At 42.7% G+C, this 20290-nt stretch overlaps 1 protein-coding gene across 2 annotated transcripts in view; it reads right to left on the bottom strand.

Moving 5' to 3' along the window:
• The window catches only part of LOC132215607 (ubiquitin-conjugating enzyme E2 E2), a 260737-nt gene extending 245264 nt beyond the window's left edge, over positions 1–15473 (bottom strand). Inside the window, exons 1-2 of one of the 2 annotated variants that reach the window (XM_059664073.1) lie at positions 15274–15473; positions 9678–9861 (exon numbers count right to left, since the gene is read on the bottom strand). In XM_059664073.1, coding sequence (XP_059520056.1) covers positions 9678–9853 — 176 coding nt within the window. In that variant the 5' untranslated portion in view covers positions 9854–9861; positions 15274–15473. Of the gene's footprint in view, positions 1–9677; positions 9862–15074; positions 15207–15273 lie in introns of those variants that run through there. The other variant, XM_059664074.1, reaches the window with a different exon arrangement.
• Positions 15474–20290: the final 4817 nt, after the last annotated feature.

Here is a 20290-nt window from a genome sequence, read left to right as displayed (position 1 = left end):
TCTACACGAAAACTAATAAGACCCTCGATCTTATATTGGGGAACCAACTAGAAATTAAGCACACACGGACTGAAATAACGAATATTATACAGACTCCCGACAGCAGACCAGAGGAGCGCAAGAATCAAGTCAATGATTTGAATTGCGAGGAAGCAAAAAACATCCAACGGGAAAAGCAAAATGAAAAAAGAATCCAAAAATGCGAGGATAGTGTAAGGAGCCTCTGGGACAGCTTCAAGCGTACCAACATCAGAATTATAGGGGTGCCAGAAGATGAGAGAGACCAAGATATTGAAAACCTATTTGAAGAAATAATGACAGAAAACTTCCCCCACCTGGTGAAAGAAATGGACTTACAGGTCCAAGAAGCGCGGAGAACCCCAAACAAAAGGAATCCAAAGAGGACCACACCAAGACACATCATCATTAAAATGCCAAGAGCAAAAGACAAAGAGAGAATCTTAAAAGCAGCAAGAGAAAGAAACCCAGTTACCTACAAGGGAATACCCATACGACTGTCAGCTGATTTCTCAACAGAAACTTTGCAGGCCAGAAGGGAGTGGCAAGAAATATTCAAAGTGATGAATACCAAGAACCTACAACCAAGATTACTTTATCCAGCAAAGCTATCATTCAGAATTGAAGGTCAGATAAAGAGCTTCACAGATAAGGAAAAGCTAAAGGAGTTCATCACCACCAAACCAGGATTATATGAAATGCTGAAAGGTATCCTTTAAGAAGAGGAAGAGGAAGAAAAAGGTAAAGATACAAATTATGAACAACAAATATGCATCTATCAACAAGTGAATCTAAGAATCAAGTGAATAAATAATCTGATGAACAGAATGAACTGTTGATTATAATAGAATCAGGGTCATAGAAAGGGAATGGACTGACTATTCTTGGGGGGGAAAGGGGTGTGGGAGATGTGGGAAGAGACTGGACAAAAATCGTGCACCTATGGATGAGGACAGTGGGTGGGGAGTGAGGGCGGAGGGTGGGGCGGGAACTGGGAGGAGGGGAGTTATGGGGGGAAAAAAAAAGGAACAAATGTAATAATCTGAACAATAAAGATTTAATTAAAAAAAATGTTATACTTTTACACTAATATTCCCATTTTTGTTTTTAATTTGAAATAATACGTATAAATCATTATATACAACTAGTAGCCCTGCACACGAATCCGTGAGTCAGTAGCTTGCTGCCACCCTCTAGTAGCTCTCTGCCCACTGTCCCGCCCTCATGTAGCTTCCTCTGCCCCCCCCCCCCCAATAGCTTGCTGCCCTGTCCCCTCCTGTAGCTCTCCGCCGCCTGCTTGTAGCTTGCTGCCTCAGCCTCCTGATTCATGATCCGGTCGTTACTCGGTTGGTCGTTATGCTTCACGGCATAATGGCCATTTGCATATTACATCTTTATTATATAGTATAACAAAAAAGTACAAATTTCTACCACAGTTTTGACAATGCACCTACAAAAGGGTAACAAGACTGGCCACTATCACTTCATGCAGCCTATGGAAGGCAGCACTGTGACTTAAAACTTCCTTAAACCACTGAACTGGTAACACTAACCAAATGTTCTAGTTTAAATTGGAAACTTGTGCCACATTATATATGGATCATTCCACCTTCTGATTTGTACTAGAACATTCCCATATAGGACTGAAAAGATGATCAGATTAAACTGCATCATAACATCCTGGTTGATCCAATCAATTGAAGAAATGATTATCAGGATCACATTTCAACACCTGCAACTACTATCAAAATACATATGGTACTCCTCTCAGAAGCACCTAGGTTGGAACAGGTTGAGTGAGGCTTTCAAGTTTGGCACTAGTCAATCTTCTGCTAGAACTATCCTATTAATATGTGAATCTTCATTTTAATGTCACTGCATGAACTTCATGCAAAGAAAAAAAAGGAATTTTTTCTAAAAAACTGTGTTATTTTCTTTGATTTTTTAACTGTACCTAACCCCTATATACATACACAATAACAGTGCTATACTTAGCAAGCTCTCAACTATTACTCATGCATTATTAAATGCAGGCTTTAGTAAAGTAAATACAAAAAAAAAAATTCTCAAAAGCACTTCTTCTTCTTTGCCCTGGTTTTTAACTATGAGATTCACTACTGCTGGATGCCTGCTGTCTGGTAATTATTGTGATAGTATATGGGATGATAGATGACTACAGTGCCTTAAAAAACAAAAATGTGAACAAAAACATTTACTCTCAATTTCATTCTACATCATTTTCAAGACAAAAATATGGAGCTACCAAAATATATGTGATTCCTCCAAGATGACTGGCACCAACCCCCTAAAGAAATCGCATGCTACTAATATAATTTTCACTTCTCTGAACCATGTGACTCAATGTTGGGAAGGCATTATAAAGTAGAGCAAGACTGATAAATTCAAAGTCAAAAAATGTCATTTTAACTCTGCCATGCCATTAATTAAGAGTTCGGGGGGGGGGGGGGGTAAGGGGGGGGGGACCTGCTCAAACTGCTCTTTCTCTCTCTCTTTCTCAGCCTCAGTTTCCTGTCCTATAAAATGAAGAAGTTCTCCAGGACAAATTCCATGATCTCTTTTATTTTTAAAACATTATTTTCACCCTGGCTGGTTTTGCTCAGTGGATAGAGTGTCAGCCTGGTGACTGAAGGGTTCTGGGTTCGATTCTGGTTAAGGGCACATGCCAGGGGTTGCGGGCTCCATCCACCGTGAGTGGAGGGTGAGGGGCATGCAGGAGGCAGCCAATCAATAATTCTCTCATCACTGATGTTTCCATCTCTCTCTCCCTCTCCCTTCCACTCTGAAATCAATAAAAATATTTTTTTAGAAACAAAACATGATTTTCTCCTAATATGGATTCTATGATGTATTTACATGCACATAAAGCACAGATTGCTCACAATTAAACGAGTGACATCTCAAAGATCTGATCCTGGAGAACACACAAGACTATACAACAACTAGAGGCCCGGTGCATGAAAATCATGCACTGGGGAGGGGAGGTTGTCCCTCAGCCCAGCCTGCACCCTCTCCAATCTGGGACCCCTCGGGGGATGTCCGACTGCCGGTTTGGGCCTGATTGGACATCCCTCTCACAATCCGGGACTGCTGGCTCCCAACTGCTCACCTGCCTGCCTGCCTGAGTGCCCCTAACCCAGCCGTGGGCAAACTACGGCCCGCAGGCTGGATCCGGCCCATTTGAAATGAATAAAACTATTGAAAAAAAAGACCGTACCCTTTTATGTAATGATGTTTACTTTGAATTTATATTAGTTCACACAAACATTCCATCCATGCTTTTGTTCCGGCCCTCCGGTCCAGTTTAAGAACCCATTGTGGCCCTCGAGTCAAAAAGTTTGCCCACCCCTGCCCTAACCGCTTCTGCCTGCCAACCTGATCACCCCCTAACCACTCCCCTGCCAGCCTGATCGATGCCTAAATGCTCCCCTGCAGGTCCGATCGCCCCCAACTACCCTCCCCTGCTGGCCTGGTCCCCAACTGCCCCCCCTGCCGGCCTGGACGCCCCTAACTACCCTCCCCTGCTGGCCTGGTTGCCCCTAACTTCCCCTGCCCACCAGCCTGGGCACCTCTTACTGCCCCCCCCCCCCCCCGTGGCCTAGTCACCACCAACTTCCCCCCTCTGCCAGCCTGGTCACCCCCAACTGGCCCACCCGCCAGCCTGCTCGCCCCCAACTAGCACACCCTGCTGGCCTGCTTGCCCCCAACTGCCCTCCCCTCCTGGCTTGATCGCCCCTAACTGCCTCTGCCTCAGCCCTGCCACTATGGCTTTGCCCAGAAGGACGTCCGGAAGGTCTCCCAGTCTAATTAGCATATTACCCTTTTATTAGTTTAATGTTCAGACAATTTATTGGTCTTTTACTATAGATAAAGCACAGAAGATGGGTAGTAACTGCACTACACAATGTAAATGTGATTAACCTTGAAGATGTAAAATTAAGTGTAGCTAGTAGAAACCAGCTAAAAGTGGATGGAAGATGGGTGTGAGTAGATGGAAAGGAGAATGGGTATTAATATCCCCAAAGTAGGAAATCAAGAAATATTGTTGAAATTTGAAGGAATAAGAAATAGTGATTATTTTTAACTGGGAGGAGTAAAAAGAAAGGAGGAATAGGTAAACAAGCTACATCCTCAAATTTCATAGCAAGGAGTCAAAAGATATTATTCATGTTAACAATTCAACAGATAGATATGAGTTCTGCAGAAAACTAACAGAAGAATTACACCCAGAGACAGCCAAAAAGAGTTTGCTTCAAGAAAATAAAATTAGAATAGAAGGGTGTTTGGACAGAAAACTGTTGCTTTCCATTAAAAATGTCTCTGTAATATTTAATTTGTTACCAGAAACATGAATTACTGTTACAAATTGTTTTTAAACTAAGAGGAACAAAAGAATAGGCATTCAAAAGAGCATGTCAGAGGAAACTATTTGTAACATAAAAGAACTTCTTTGGGAATTTTCAAATAACTCATCTTGCTTTATACTTACATTGTCCCTTTTAGTTTAGAAAAATTGATATATCATAATTTGCTGCCATAGAATTCTATTTTGGAACTTGAACCACTCCAGACTCTATAATTCCAAGTCTAATTATCCAATACAAAAAGCAATTTACTGATAAACTTGACAACTCTGAGCAATGAGTTAATACATTATACCTAAAAATGGTTGTATTTCTGTTAACAAAAAAGATTATACTAAGAATTGCTATTTAAACGGTTGCAAGATGTCCTGCTGTTTTCAATGACAGCAATTCAATTCTATCTCAAAAGTTGTGATCATAGTATATATTAAGTTTCTCAGTCTTGACATGCAGGATAAAGAAGGTAGCTATTTCAGGCACTGTCCCTTAGAGTGAGGAAAAATGAAAAAGTATCAATAATTTACACTTACAGTGTACCTTTCACAAGATGACCTTAGACCATTAAAAGTGAATTAATCTCAAAGAATTCTCTAAGTATTACTGGTTTATCAGTCCCCATTTAACAGATAAGGAAACTAAGGCTAGTTATTGTAAGCTGCTAAGATGAAAGGTAATTATCTTGCTAAATCAAACAAACAAAAAGACCTCTCTCAACAGAACTTTTAAGACAAAATTATTTCTTTAGACATAAATCAACTGGACAATTGCCTAAATTTCCCATTTCTACCTGGCAGTGCCACTTCTATGGTTATTATGATACAGAATTTGGCAACTGCACATAGTTTCTGAAAAAAGTCAGAAGCAAAATACAGACTAAATTTCAGTGTCTAAGATTTCACCTAAAACCTAAACTGCTCCAGGTATGATAAAAGTACTGCTTGTGACTGTCACTGCTAAAAAGAAGGAGGAGGGGATAGTGGCAGGGGAATAACAATCTTGATTCACTGAGACTTAATTGAAGAATATGGTAACAATACTAGTGGCCTGGTGCACGGATTCATGCACATTGAAAGGAAAGTAATTAGAAGGTGGCCGGCCGGGCGGGAGTGGGTGAGATGGGCTGGACATGCCCTGGAGCCAACCTCCTGAGGTCCCTCCCCAGCCGGGCACTGCCAGCTCAGAGGGCATCTGCGGAGTGAGCGGGGACCCTCCGGCAGGTGGGGTCCCTTGGCCTGGCCTCCGGGGATCGAGCCAAAAATGGCTCTCCGACATCCCCCAAGGGATCCCAGAGTGTGAGAGGGCACTCTGCAAAGTTGCTGTCATACAGGGTGTGGAATGCAAATGCAAGTGTGCAGTAAAGCAGATTCAGGGCCGACAGTGCCCCAGGAACAACATAACCCACTGCCGAAGGAATCCTACGGGCCCTGCAAGGAACTGGGCTCCCTCCTCTCTGGTTCTGGGGTGCGTCAGCAGCTCCTGCACTGAGCATCTGCCCCCTGGTGGTCAGTGGCGTCATACCTACTGGCCAGTCAGACGGTTGCTTAGCCTTTTATATATATAGATTATACAAAATGGAGACAATATGAAGCACTCATTTTAACATCAACATAATGGATTATTTCAGAAGAATTAAGCAGTGTATATGTAGTCACATGTTTTAGATTAAAAAATTTCAGTAACTCATTCAGGGCCAAGTAGAACATGACTGTGGACATGGGGATTTTTACAGAGGCGTTTTCTTGGCAGTTACTTTAAGAAAAACAAACAAACAAACAAAAAACACCCTTCCCACCTAGATGACTTTCTGTATTCCCCTACAGACTGCATTCCTCAGTTATTTGAGAACCCTTATTCTGACCAATTGAATCAACTGGTCAAAGCTTCCAAAATGAACTTATTCTCAAGAAGAAAATCATGCAACTAATTACTAAAAATCTTTAAATCTCATAGTAGCATCTGAATTAACCTAGAAAACACAGAGCCATTGCAAATAATAAGCCTCGAGTTTAATCCTGAATGGTGACACAGTAGACACTCCCCATTATCCACAGGGGATACTGTCCAAGATCCCCAGTGGATGGATGCCTGAAACTTCAGATAGTACAGAACCATAGATGTACTAAGTTTTTTCCCTATACATATATATACCTATGATAAAGTTTAATTTAGGCAATTTCATAGGTAGAAGAATAGTTCTTACCACGGATCTTAACAACTTCAGCCTATGATTTTTTTCTTAAGTTGAAAATTTTCACCTTTCCACTTACAGTAACACTTTATGGCTTATCTTTGGCATATCGGAATTGCCAGCATCACTACTCTTGCACTGTGAAGCCATTATTAAGAAAAATAAGGGTAATGTGAGCACAAGCACTGGGATACCACAACAGTCTATCTGATAACCCAGATGGCTACTAAGTGGCCAAAGAACAGGTAGACAAAAGGATGATAAAGTCCCAAATGGGAGTCAGATTTCATTATACTACTCAGAACAACGTGCAACTTCAAACTTGTGAATTATTTCTGAAATTTTCCAATTACTATTTTCAGGCTGTGGTTGACTTCAGGTAACTGAAACTGCAGGAAGAGAAACCGCAAACAAGAGGAAACTACTGTATATACAGGTGATCTCTGAACAACACTGGGGTTAGGGGCACCAACCACCTCACAGTCGAAAATCCGTGTGTAACTTTTGACTCCCCCCAAAACTTAACTAACCTCCCTTGGTATCACAAGAGATTGGTTCCAGAACCACCTCTCTTATATCAAAATGCATACATGCTCAAGCCTCTATATAAAATGGCATAGATCGATGCATACAATTGGCCTCCTACATCTTTTGTTCCAACTGTGGAACAAAAACAGTACAGGTATTTATTGAAAAAGAAAATCTACATATAAGTGGACTCATACAGTTCAAACCCATGCTGTTGAAGGGTCAACTGTACTATATATCTGTGATTCTAAGAGACCACTGACTTAAAAAAAACATTTTTTTATTGATTTCAGAGAAGGAGAGAGAGAGAGAGAAAAATCAACTCCCGGTCGGAGAGTTTATGGGAGACAACCGATCTATGTTTCTCTTTCACATGGATCTTTCTCTTTTTCTTCCTCTCTCTCTCTCCTTTCCTCTCTCTAAAATCAATAAACATATCATCTGGTGAGGATAAAAATAATTATACTTCTTACTTTCACCAATGCAAAAATACCAATTTCTATTACATGACAATCAGATACACACACACACACACACCATTTCATCCCCTATTTAAAGGGTAGGGGGAGAAAAACTAGGTTTATATAATCTACACTTTGTACATACTGTAATAAAATGAAGTAAAAGATGACCCATGTACTTGAAAAATCTCACGTAATCTTCACTTTCACACATTATACAGTTTACTCTCTTTCATAAGCAGAACTTGGTATTTGCTACATCACCCAAGAAATATGATTTTTGAGGTATTTTATGGTGGTGCTGCCAGTCAAGAGAAAAGGCAGGGCCTCATGAACACAGACAGGAGTCTTTGCTGACTAGCAGTCCTGGGCAAGCAGAGCACAGACCAGGCAGAAGCCCTCTCCAGATCCTACAGCCCACAGACCTGGCCAGCCCATCCTCTTTCTCCCTTTCCTGACAAGCTGAGAGGCCCTGTGAAAACTCTCACTGGAAGCTGAGGGCTGGATTAAAGTTTCCTCACTTACAGAGGGCCACAATCTGTACCTGAATATCTCTTACCCACCCACCCCCAAACTCCTTTCTTTCATCTCATTTTCATATTTTCTCCACTCCCACCTTTCTAATCCATTCTAATTCCACCCCCCTATTTCCCAGGTGCAGGTCATTGTGTGTTGTAGCCAAGTAGCAGCAGATGGGTAGGATCAGTCAACTGAAGCTCTCTGGACTTGTGGTGTGATAGCAAAAATAAATTGAACATGCCCTAACCGGTTTGGCTCAGTGGATAGAGCATTGGCCTACGGACTGAAGGGTCCCAGGTTCAATTCCAGTCAAGGGCATGTACCTTGGTTGCGGGCATATCCTCAGTAGGAGGTGTGCAGGAGGCAGCTGATCAATGTTTCTCTCTCATCGATGTTTCTAACTCTCTATCCCTCTCCCTTCCTCTCTGTAAAAAAATCAATAAAATATATTTTAAAAATAAAGTAAAATAAACTGAACACTTTCCCCTGCACCAGCAAGTTCTAGTATAGAGGTTTAAAGTTCAAGTCTGACTTTCACACAACTCCTTCAACAGAGGTCAGGAATCAGCAACACACTTCTGGGAAGAGGAAATTGACCACTAGTCCATGGAATGCTGACCACTCACCATCACTCCAACTTCTCTCCCTAAAAAGTCATGTCCCACCAGGGGGCCTGAGAAGGGTCTGCCCTATCCTGAGGATTGACTAGGCCAGAGGGAAACAAGGCCTATTAGACCATAATGGTTTTTGATCTTTGGGAAAGGAGTTCCCCCTAATCCATACTCTCCAATAAAATATGAAGCTATCATTCAGTATTTTTAGACTGCTTAAAATTTACAGACTGCTTTTATATATACTTCCGTTTTAATATGAAAATTAAAACAAAACAAGAATATTAAATCACAGGATCAGAACTCTACTAAATTTAATTCTCCTTTAAGCTGTTTTCCAAGAGATATTCAATAATTTAACAATATGAAAGCAGACTCCATCTGCTGAGTCCATTGACATGCCAGTGATCATAAGCAACTGATGTGGCAATAGAGAATCATTCAAATATCTACCTTCCAGATGTATCTATTTTCTAGAGAGAAAGAAAATCTTTATCAAGACTGACCCACTGCCTAATTTAATGAAACTAAAGTGCTTTTGTTGTAAACTCTGGCATTTCCCACTTTATGAACAGGGAGTAGTAGAAAATATACAATCATTCAGTAACTACTTTAATAGGTTCCTGCTCTCTACTCTGTATTACTGAACAGAATAAAATATTTATGGTCAAGTAACTATAAAGCAAACCATCACACTTTTACATGCATTTTCCTGTACATGCTCACCTACATAAACACACACAAACACACTATGAATATGTATTTTATTAATTTGCCATGCTATTTCACTGACTTTAAATACCAAAAAGTTGACCTTGCATAAACTAAAACCATGTAAAAGAAATAATCTTGAAGAAGAAAAGTCATGAACTTCATGGTCCACAACCAAAATAAAAATGATTAAATGCAACTGAAAAATATAAGACAATAAATTGAGACTAAAAGTTAAAAGTTACAATCACTAGGGTACCTTTTAGCACTAGTTGACAATTTAGCAGCTGTTTTGCTGGATAGTTTCCCCTCCTTTTTCTTGGGCTGAACTTGTTCTCTTTCTGGTTCCTGCTGAACACTTTCACGCTGGTCTCCATCAGAACTTCCTCCACTAGTGCTGGGACTGTCATCAACTCTCTGGGCCTCAGTGGACATTTTAGATCCTAATTTAAAGAAGCAAAAAGCATTTATTTAGTTATGGGAAAACTATTAACAAGGTGCCTCGAAAATAGAGAGGAAATGAGCCTCAAAGTAGAACAAGTAATGCTAATATAAAATGAACAAATTGATCATTTACAAAAGAGCTTCGGGAATTAACAAAACTTTCATTCACTGAAAATATACTGAGAAGAGAAATGAAAACATATAAAATATATACACAAAATGTTCACAGCGACATTATTCATACAGCCAAAAAGAGAAAACAATTCAAATGTCTACTAACTGATGAATGAATAAACCAAATGTGATATATCCACATAACAGTCTTCAGCCACAGAAAGGCATGAAGCACAGTATCCACATGCTACAACATGGGTGAGCTTTGAAAAAATATGCTAAGTGAAAGAAGCCAGTCACAAAGGACCCTAACCTGTATGATTCCCCTTATATGAGTGTCCAGAAATAGCAAATCCAGAGACAGAAAAGTTGACGAGTGGATGCCAGGGACTAAGAGTGAGGGAAGAATGGGGAAGAACTGCTAATAGGTACAAAATTTCCTTTTGAGGTGGTGAAAATCTTCCGAAATTAGATAATGGTGATCTTGCACAACTGTACATACTCTATAAACCACTGAGTTATACATTTTAAAAGGGTGAATTTTATAGCATGTGAATTATACTCAAGAAAGCCATTACCATAAAAAAAATGAGGGCCCACTTTCCACTAGGCTCTGTGCTAGGCAATTTGGTCCCACAAACATGAGAAATTTGGTCTAATGGGTAAACCAACTTGCTAAACACTATCGGGTTAATAAAAATCAGCTACAGAAACAGGAAAACGAGGGACACTTTCCCACCCACATACAATGAGCGCATGCTCAGGACAGGGCTAAGGTTAAAATCTTTCAACTAATAGATCGTTTTCAGTAACCTTTGTGATAACAGAAGAACACAGAGGCCTGCATGATTCTAAATAAAAACTGAACTGTATCAGGGGGTCAGCATTGATCCAGCAATATACCAGCAACCATGTCACAAGAGATGGAGACTATATTAAGACACTGAAGGATTCCTTTTTTTCCCCCCAGTCTGAATGAAATATCCCTCAAGGCTTTCAAATTCCCTTTGCTCTGAGTTCATGTTCCCCAAGCAGCTCTGATTGCCAACTCAATTTCCTCAGTACCTTGATACGCAAGTAGCTGTTATAATCTAAATAGCAGACATAAAAAAAAAAAAACTGCAGTAAGTGAAAAGGAGTATCTCCTTTCATATGTCATTCTATCATAATTAATTCCTGAATTTGAATACTAGAATACATCCCTTAAGACCCAACTAGCTTAGAGTGTACTGACAAATCCAAAACTAAACTGACAAAGCTGATGTAGACTCTAAAAGGGCCCCTTGCTCACCACATTACTGTCACTTAATAACCACTTTGAGCACAATATAACTACCTTCTCAAGCACTCCTCTTAAAAAAAAAACAAAACTAAACTACTTACCTATAAGAAGTGACCTTAACACAAAATATACCTTTAAAAATCACAAATAAATGGAACAAATTCCTTTTGAAAAGATACTGTATTTCTCCTAACCAAATTAGGACTTGAAATAAACTATATTTGATTTAATCAAGGATAATTATTAAAATGTAAAGGATGCCTCAAATAAAGCACTGTTTTTTATTATTATAATTAGTCCAAATGTATAGCTAGTTGACAATGATGAAAACTCATCATCACCAAAGATTTAACTTGTAGCTTGCTCTATCAAAGAGATTTCATATTATAGACCTTTAATGGATTGAAATTTTTATGGCAAGACAAACCAAAAAGCATTGCAAGAGAATGAAAAATTCAGGAAGCACAGAGAGGTGAAGGGTCCAACGAAAACATGGAATGCTTTCAATGAGCTATCACACAAATACACCACCACCACCCCTCTCAACTCCAACAGTTCTCTTACCCCACCCCCCAAGCCAAACCAAAATAGGTCTTGCCCAAGCAGCTCTGAAACACACTGACAGGGAAATCTGACTGCTTTTCTACCTCGTCTGTAAATGGAGAGCATCAGTCTCCACAGCTGTGACATCTTTTATGAGCACTTAATATGAAACTTTAATCTATTAAGGTCACTTAATAGAATACTGAAATTTTATATCAGTATGTTTCACGTCCAGCTCTAACAGTCCTAACACATTTCTCGCTTTTTTTTTCTTCATTTTTATTTCATTTTAATTCTCATCCTTGGACTCAGGATTGTTCTCAGCTTACTTCTTTCAGTTACAATATACCAGAAGTTTAAAACCTTGTAAGTATATACATAATAGTATTTAGATAGAGCAGATGTGCATGGAGTCAGAAAGAGAAAAATTCTCAGGGAAAGGCCCTAAGATATTACAAAATGCTACCGGCAATATTTTAAGCAATGTAAAATGAGTGAGAAATCACTTTGTACATCTTAAACCAGAAGCAATTCATTACATGATAAATATATGGAAACCTAATAAATGAAATAAAATTATTTGTTATGAAAGCTGGAGCTTTGGTTTAATAAACTATGTCTAGAGTTTCATTATATTTGTACATTTCATTAGTTATAAAGTTACATATTTTTCTTAATATTCTTATTTATGTGCATTTATATACTATCTAACAATGCCATGTGTATATAATATTCAGTGATATAATTAATATGAGCTATAAACTGAAACCCAAATTTCATAAACTGCTCCAGAATAGCAGAGGACTATTAAAAATACTATTTAAAATACCCAAATAGATGTATAACTTATATAGTTTCAGAATAAAGGAAAAAAAATCCTTCCATTTTTGACACAAGATACTTATTTCATCCAAATCTTCACCTAGGAATGGTAAATTCATCTGAGGTCACTAATAACCACTACAGAACCTTTTAGAAACAAAGTTTTCATATCTTTTTCAAATATCGAAAGCAAGGCAAATTTCTGGTGGGTTTGTTTTTTGAATGACTAATTACAGAAAAAGTGTTAAAAAAATTACTGCACCATCCAAGCGGCAAACTTATTTTTATGAAAAAAAAATAGTCTATAAGCATTTTAATTAGTTATAAGTATGAAGCTGGTGTTTGTCTAAAGTGCAAATGAATAAAAATTCCTGAATTAAAACTCTTTTGCCCTGGCCCGGTAGCTCAGCTGGTTAGGGTGGCCTCCTCATACACTAAGATTTCAGGTTTGATAGCAGGTCAGAGCACAAGCAAAAATCAACCAATGAATGCATAAATAAGTGGAACAACAAATCGATGTTTCTCTCTCTCAAAAAGTCAATCAATAAATAAAAATTTTAAAAACTCTTTAAATGTTTTCTAAACGCATCATTTTAAAATTTTCTTTAAGATTAGTTCTTAAATAGCTACTTTAATTCAAACATCTAATCTAGAGGGAAGATAAATTTAAATTCCAGGTCTATAAATAGAGCTACTGACCAATGATAGTTTCAAAGATATTAAGATATTTCAATATATATTTTTACTTTGGACTCAGTGTAAAACTTAGTTTCTAAACATAAAATAGTAAAGTAGACTTTCTTCAAATATGTGCTAAAGTAGTGATATTGTTCCTCCTTCAACACACAAATTACCTAAGCCTGTATTAGCTATGCACTCTATGTTGGAATTACGGTCCTGGGAATTAGCAACATACAGTGAATGAAATGCACATGTTCCATAAAAATGAAATACTTTGGTTATAAATATTATTGATAACATAAAGGCAACTAAATTCACTCCATAAATCCGGATTACTGTCCAGATAAGCCTTGTAACTGTATCTTATGGTTTAAAACTGCAAATTCAAGTGTTCTTTGGAGCTTTTAAAACAGGAACACGCTTAATTCTGTGACCTGATATCCCTCTATTTGTCTTCCTACTCACGTTGCTAAACTTTTCTAAAATGTAAAATAATTTCTATTATATGCACATCTAGCAATATCCAGCTTTCAACGCGTGTGTAAAGATATTTACACAGGAAATAATTACGGAACACCGATTTTTTTGAGAAGGATGCTATGCTCTGGGGAAGATGGAATGGGGTACGACATTATGGGAAAACCCCCCATCAAGAGCACCTGCCCACACACCAAGGAGCTTCCCAACTGTCAGAGTAAACACAAATATTTAGATTCCAAGGTCCAGACTGAATTATCCCATATTCAAAATCGTACTTTTTTAAGAACCATGGATTTAAAAAAAAAATTAAGGTAAACCGCAGCACTTCCTTTTGTACTTTTAAATAAAAATGTTTGAGTAGACTCTCAAGTATACACGATACAAAACGATGAATCTTGAAAACACGCAAGGAGGTCTAACAGCCACGGAGCCTCGGATGATGTCTTTCTAACGCGGCCCTCATTTCCTTACGGGAAGATGGATTAGGCATTTCAGGTTTGGTCGTAGGGGCGGGGGGGGGGGGGTAGTCACAAGAAGCTACGCTTTATCTTCATTAGAAATGGTAAAGGGCAAAAGGATCAAAACATGATGAGAGGGGGAGAAGTGGAGGGTGGAGCGGGGCGGGGGGGGGGGGGGGCAGAGGGATTCTAGTTTCCAACCAGGCCAGGGGGGGCTGCAGAGAGGAGACCAGAGGGGGAAAAATAATGGGTTTCAGCTCCAAAGTGTGACAAGCGCCGGGCTTCACAAAAGACCAATACAACACACACTCCACACCGGTGCACACACAACCCCCACCCCACCCCCAAGGTCCTCCCCGGGCGGCCCTCGGGGGTGCGGCGGCGGCGGCACCGGCCAGGAGGCACACCATGTGCAGCAATTATGCAATTAGGGAAAACAGCACAAGATCAAGCCGGGCACTTTCCACCGTGACATTTATCCTGTACTTTTTGCAAAGACTTAGTTCCAGGATGCGGCTGGGCGAGGGAAGGGGCTGGAAGGGTGGCGGAGGATGGGGAACTGAGAACAGCAGGGGGTAGAAGATGGGTAGGGAGGGGAGAGTCGGGAGGGGGGCGGGGGTGGAAGGGAAGGAGGGGGAGGGGTGGAAAGGGCGAGAAACCGGGGCAGGAGGCTCGAGGGAGGGGGCGCAGGGAAGAGGCGCGCGGGGGAGCGGGCAGGGAAGGAACGAGGGCGCGATCGGAGACCTGCGACGTGGAGGGGAGGTGGGGGGCCGCTCGCCTAGGAGAGGACGCCCGAGGGGGGGGGGGGGCTCGACGCGACCGGAGCGAATACCTGCGGGAGGGGCGCCGCGCAGGTCGCGGGCTCGAGCCCCAGCGCGGGGCGAGAGGGCGGCGGGGGCGCGGGGAGGAGGACAGGGGAGGCCCCGAGGACGGGGTGTCCCCGCAGACCGTCTAGTCCCCGAGAGCCGGACCACGCACCGGACCGCCCGGCCACGCCTGTCCCCGCCGCGGTCGCGCCCGCCCGGACTCACCCTCCGCGCCGCCGCCGCCGCCCCCGGCCGTCCCAGCTCCGGCTCCCGAGGCTGCTGCCCCCCACACGCTGCTGCGGTGGTCGCCCCGGAGTCCTGGAAAGTGAAGCCGCCGCCTCCGAGAGCCGCCGCCTCCGCCCGGCCGTCCGCGCGCGCGCGCCCGCCAGTGCGCGTGCCCGCGCGCCTGCCCGGGAGAGACCGCGAGAGCGCGAGCCCCACGTCGGCCGCGCCGCGCGCGCCTCCCGCCGCGCCCCCCCCCAGTCCGCCCCGCCCTCCTCCTCCGGGCGCGCGACCGCGAGGGGCGGGGGCGGGGCGGCCGCGCGCGCGGGGGTGGCTGCCCCGCCTGCGGGCCACGGGGGGGCGGGGAGGTGGCGTGGAAAAGTAAAGTGACAGCCGAGTCCCGCGGCCGGGCTGCGGGGGGGAGGGGTGGGCGAGGGACGCCCCACGTTAAAGGGACGATAGGGCCCGGGAAAGGTGAGGGAAACCGAGGCCGACGGGTCGACTCGAGGGAGGGGACGCGGGGACCTTGACGGGCACGCGCATTAAAGGGAAACGCTGGCTGGGGCTGGGAGTGTCCCCGAGACCGAGCTGGGGGCGGCGTGGTACCCCGATGCCCGGCAGCCCGCGGCCTCACACTTGCCCCCGAGCGTGGGCAGCGTGGCTGCAGGGTCTGACCCAGTGGACACGCTGCGCAGAACGCGGGGCGCGCGGTGCCCACATGCACCCGAGATGAGCAAACTTCGCACTGGCCTGGGAAGTTCGCCCAGACTGAGCCCCGCTCTGCACCCTGCATGGCAGCACGAAGGTCCTTCTGCCTTGGGCCTGCGCCTGGCCCGAATGTACACCAGTAGCCATTTAGCCCTAGAATATGGGGGGGGGGGGGAGGAGCACTAACAGTGCGAATGGAAAGCTGCCTAAAGCCCAGTTGAAAAGTATGGGAACAGTAGCAGTGTGGGTGACCCAGAGGATGTTGTTTCCCTAGAATCTTCACCCCCAAATAACCATTAAAAGAAAAAGAAGAACAAAATACTACCCCTGCATTGCAAACTCGACTTCCACAAAATTTCCCCCACCCCAGCTCCTCTTACCAGCTGAGTGCTGTGGCTGCTGCTAACCCTCTGCTATACGGAAAGAGCTGTCGCTGCATGTGTACGGCCCAGAGAGGGCTGAAGGCAGCCCCGCGGAGTCCCCCGAAACACAGGCAGCCTACAGAAGTCAGTGCAGTCACACCCCAGGGACAGGGGCAAGTCAAGATCCATGCATATGTCGGGAGCTGGAAATCCTCTTATCAAATGCCTTCTTCTCCAATTGACTGTTACTTTATAATATTCCTGAAAATCACCCAAAACAAGTATTGGCTTCCAGCCTCCATAAATAACATTGAGCAAAAAGTAGGTGCGCTCTTGTGTATCACTTCGATGTATCACTCACTCAAGGATATGAACAGGCCCAGTTATGTTGGAGGATTAGAAATTGGCATATCCTGGGATCATCATCAATTACATGGCCCCCTATACCTCTCACGTGGTACGATATATTAGTAGGGAAACATGACATAACACACCGAGTTTGCTTTTTAATATTTCAAATGTGACCAAAATAGAGAATTTCATAGACTGCCTAAAATGTGTGCATACTTTATTTTACCTCATGAAACCTTTGTGTATTAATATTTTCATTTCAGTGATTTTGTTTCAATCTGTTTTGCAACTGTTTGGTAGGGATAGATGACTGAACCCCCATTTCCTAGGTCTCCATGCTTTTCTCCACATAAACTGCTCTTACCTATACTCTTAGGTATATATCCTGTTGGTTTTTTGCTTGTTCACAATGAATATTTTATAAGGAAGTTCTCTTCTGTTACAGAAAGTATCAAAGTTGCTTTTTAGTCCTGGTCATTGGCGGCTGGGGGCCAGGGATGCAGCAAGGTCAGCTTCCAACTTCATGAAGGGATTGGAAGGGTTTTCACTGCTTAAATACTGAGGCTGTGGTTGCTACAGGACTTCATTTATCTGGAGATGTCTTAACTGCTGTATGCCATTTACTGAGTTTAAGAAGGTACAATACAAATCAGAGTTACCTTTTTCATTGATTCAAGGAATATATATTGAGTAACAGACACTGTCTAGCTGGTTGAGATATGGCATCGAGTAAAAGAGGAAAATCCATGTCCTTGACCCTTCTCTTTGTTCTATACAGGACATCCAATTCATCCGCAAATTCTGTTGGCTCTGCCTTCAAAAACATATCCTGAAAGGACCCACTTCCTCCCACCTCTCTCCCTCCAATTAATACCCTGGTCTAAGCCACCATCATCTCTCAATAATTTCCTGCCTGATTTTATTTCTTCCCCTATCCACTCCCCATCCCACCGCACAGCCCGCCCTCCCCCCTCCCCGCACCCCATCCCCACACAGAGCAGTCTGAGTGATCCTGTGAAACATAGGTCTCTCGTCAGGACCTCCAGTGGCTTCTCATCCTGATCTGCCCACCATCCCCAACCAGGACTCCTCTGACCTCGTGGTTGTACAACTTCACCTTATCCTCAACTCCCTCCAGCCAACTAGCCTCCTTGCTGTTGTAGAACCCACCAAACATTTCTCAGCCGCAAGACTTGTGACTTACAATGTTTCTATCTCGAGAACATTCTTCCCTCCCACCCCTCCCCACAGCACTTCCTGTCCCCCTCCTTTGCTTTATTTTTCTTCATGATCATCATAAATCGGACATACTATATGTCTTTCTTTTTGTTTATTTTAGTTGTCCCTCCTCCCCCACTTCTCCCTCTTTCCTGCCTCCACATATAAGCACGTTGAGAGCAAGGATCTTTTTGGCTGGGGTTCATTGGTGTATATATGTTTAATAAATACTGGTTGAGTGAATGAAATTGACCTCCTTCAGCTGATGGCATCATAGACATTGTTTTCATTTCTTCAATCATAATAATTAGCATTTATTGTGCTTTTCATTTGTACCAGGCTACGTTCGAGCACGTTACATATACTAGCTCACAGACACCCATAAGGTCTGTTTCATTCCATCGGCCCTGCTGTACCGATGAGAACACTGAAGTGTAGAGATGAAGTCCCTTACCCACAGGCACGCAGCTAGTGAATAGCAGAGCTGGGATTTGAAAACAGCAGTTTGGCTCTGGAGTCTGTGAACTTCAGGACACGTTAGCATGAGCCAGTGCTAACAAACATGTATTTTACTTGCTTTTTCTCAGTTCCTTTCCCCTGAGACCCAAATTTAGTCTCCAAAACAAACAGCTCACCTTCCTTGTATTTCCTGTTCTGGTCCATCAATCCATCATCATGAACTCGCTCTCTCTTTTCCTATACTTCTTATTTCTGAGCTTTAATTTAGAGCCTACACTTTTCCCCCTAACACTGGCAAATAGGAATGTTTTTGTGTGGGGGCCCTTCTTATAACTTTTGTTATTGCCAACTTCATGATTAGGTAGAGTCACGGTCAGTTAAATTTGACTGGAAGAGCAATAGAAAAGACTTCTCTGAAGATAACTGGGCTGGATTTCAGCAAAACTCATCATACTGGTAGAGCTGTTGCTTGTTTAGGCAGCTTTGATTCTTGTTAGACACCCAATGATCAGGGATTGTTAAATATTTGGATTGTACCCCCCGGAGAAAATATCATATTAGGTTCAATTTACCCAAGATTAGGACCCCGAGAGAAGAGAAGGAAAGACAATAATCATTTGCTTACAGCCTGGCTTGAAAAGGGCTCTTTCGGGAACCCTGTGGTTACTCTGAATGTCATGGAAACTTAAGAAGGGCAACACCCATGTGGGAAAATTTAAGCTCTATTAGAACCAAGATCCTAGAATCCCATTACCTACCAACAGGGAGGCAGGCACCAGGTGCTTAAGGAAGGTTTGTTGCAAAAACGCATAAATGAATTCCTAACGGAGGAATGAAAGAGTGCTGAGGAAAAATACCCTGACTTCCAACACCTGATCTGGGACTGTTACCCATGCTGCTATGTGTATTGTATATGTTGCACATTGCAAAAGACCAGGGGGCACCAACGGCTTAAATTAAGATGCAAACACAGAAATTAAGATGCTCCTCTTTCCCCTAAGCTCTGCCCAGTGGTAGTCAACGGTAGTCAGTCTCTAGGATGGTCCCAAGGATCCTTGTTCCCTGGTATCCGTACCCTTGGGTAGTCCCCGCCCACATCATACCAGGGTTGGTTATAATACTAAAAAGGGACAGTACAGCACTTCCGAAGGTAGCGACCATAATGTGAGCAGCCAGATGGAAAGGCCTGTGTGGGTAGGAACTGAGGTCTCCCACTAACAACCACATGAGTGAGCTTGGAAAACAGGTCATTCCACCTTGGCCAAGCCTTCCGATGACACAAACCTGCTCTGCTTCTTCAGTGCAACCTCACGAAAGACCCTGAGCCAGAAATACCCAGCTAAGCCACCACTGAACCTTGCGATAATAAATGTTTGTTATTTCCAGCCGCGAAGTTTGAAGGATAATTTGTTATGCAGCAGCAGATAATTAATAGACATGCTTTCTGCTCTTTAGTGATGAAGTTTCCTCCTCAAGTCCTCGATGCATCAAGGATGTTTCCATAGAGCAGAGTCTGACTCCTGAGATGGGCTATTGGATCCAACCTCCCAGAAGCACAGAGGGGATAAGTAGGTGCTTAGTTATGGGAAAAGGGTCTGAAGAGAAAGCAGAGGCTAGGAATGGGAAAAAAGGAACAAGGTGCAGGGGGGCCTTTGGACCCCATAGGAGTGAGAAAGGAAGCATCTGCTCAGAAAAAGATGCTTTTCAGAACAAAGGAAAGAATAAGGACTTGTGAGAGTCGGACATTTGTTCAGCAGTGAGATTGTAGATACGGTTTTCTTTATTATAGTCATTATGTTGTTATCAGTAGAATACATAAAAATATCTTAAACTCGGGGAAATAAATAAAAACAGAAGGAGGGAAAGCCTTGCCCTAATTCACACCTTTCTTAGGCAGCACAGAGATGCTGTGGAACTGGGAT

Source organism: Myotis daubentonii, chromosome 14 (genome assembly GCF_963259705.1).
Source record: "Myotis daubentonii chromosome 14, mMyoDau2.1, whole genome shotgun sequence".
Taxonomy (NCBI): Eukaryota; Metazoa; Chordata; class Mammalia; order Chiroptera; family Vespertilionidae; genus Myotis; species Myotis daubentonii.
This window is presented reverse-complemented; position numbering and strand designations above follow the sequence as displayed.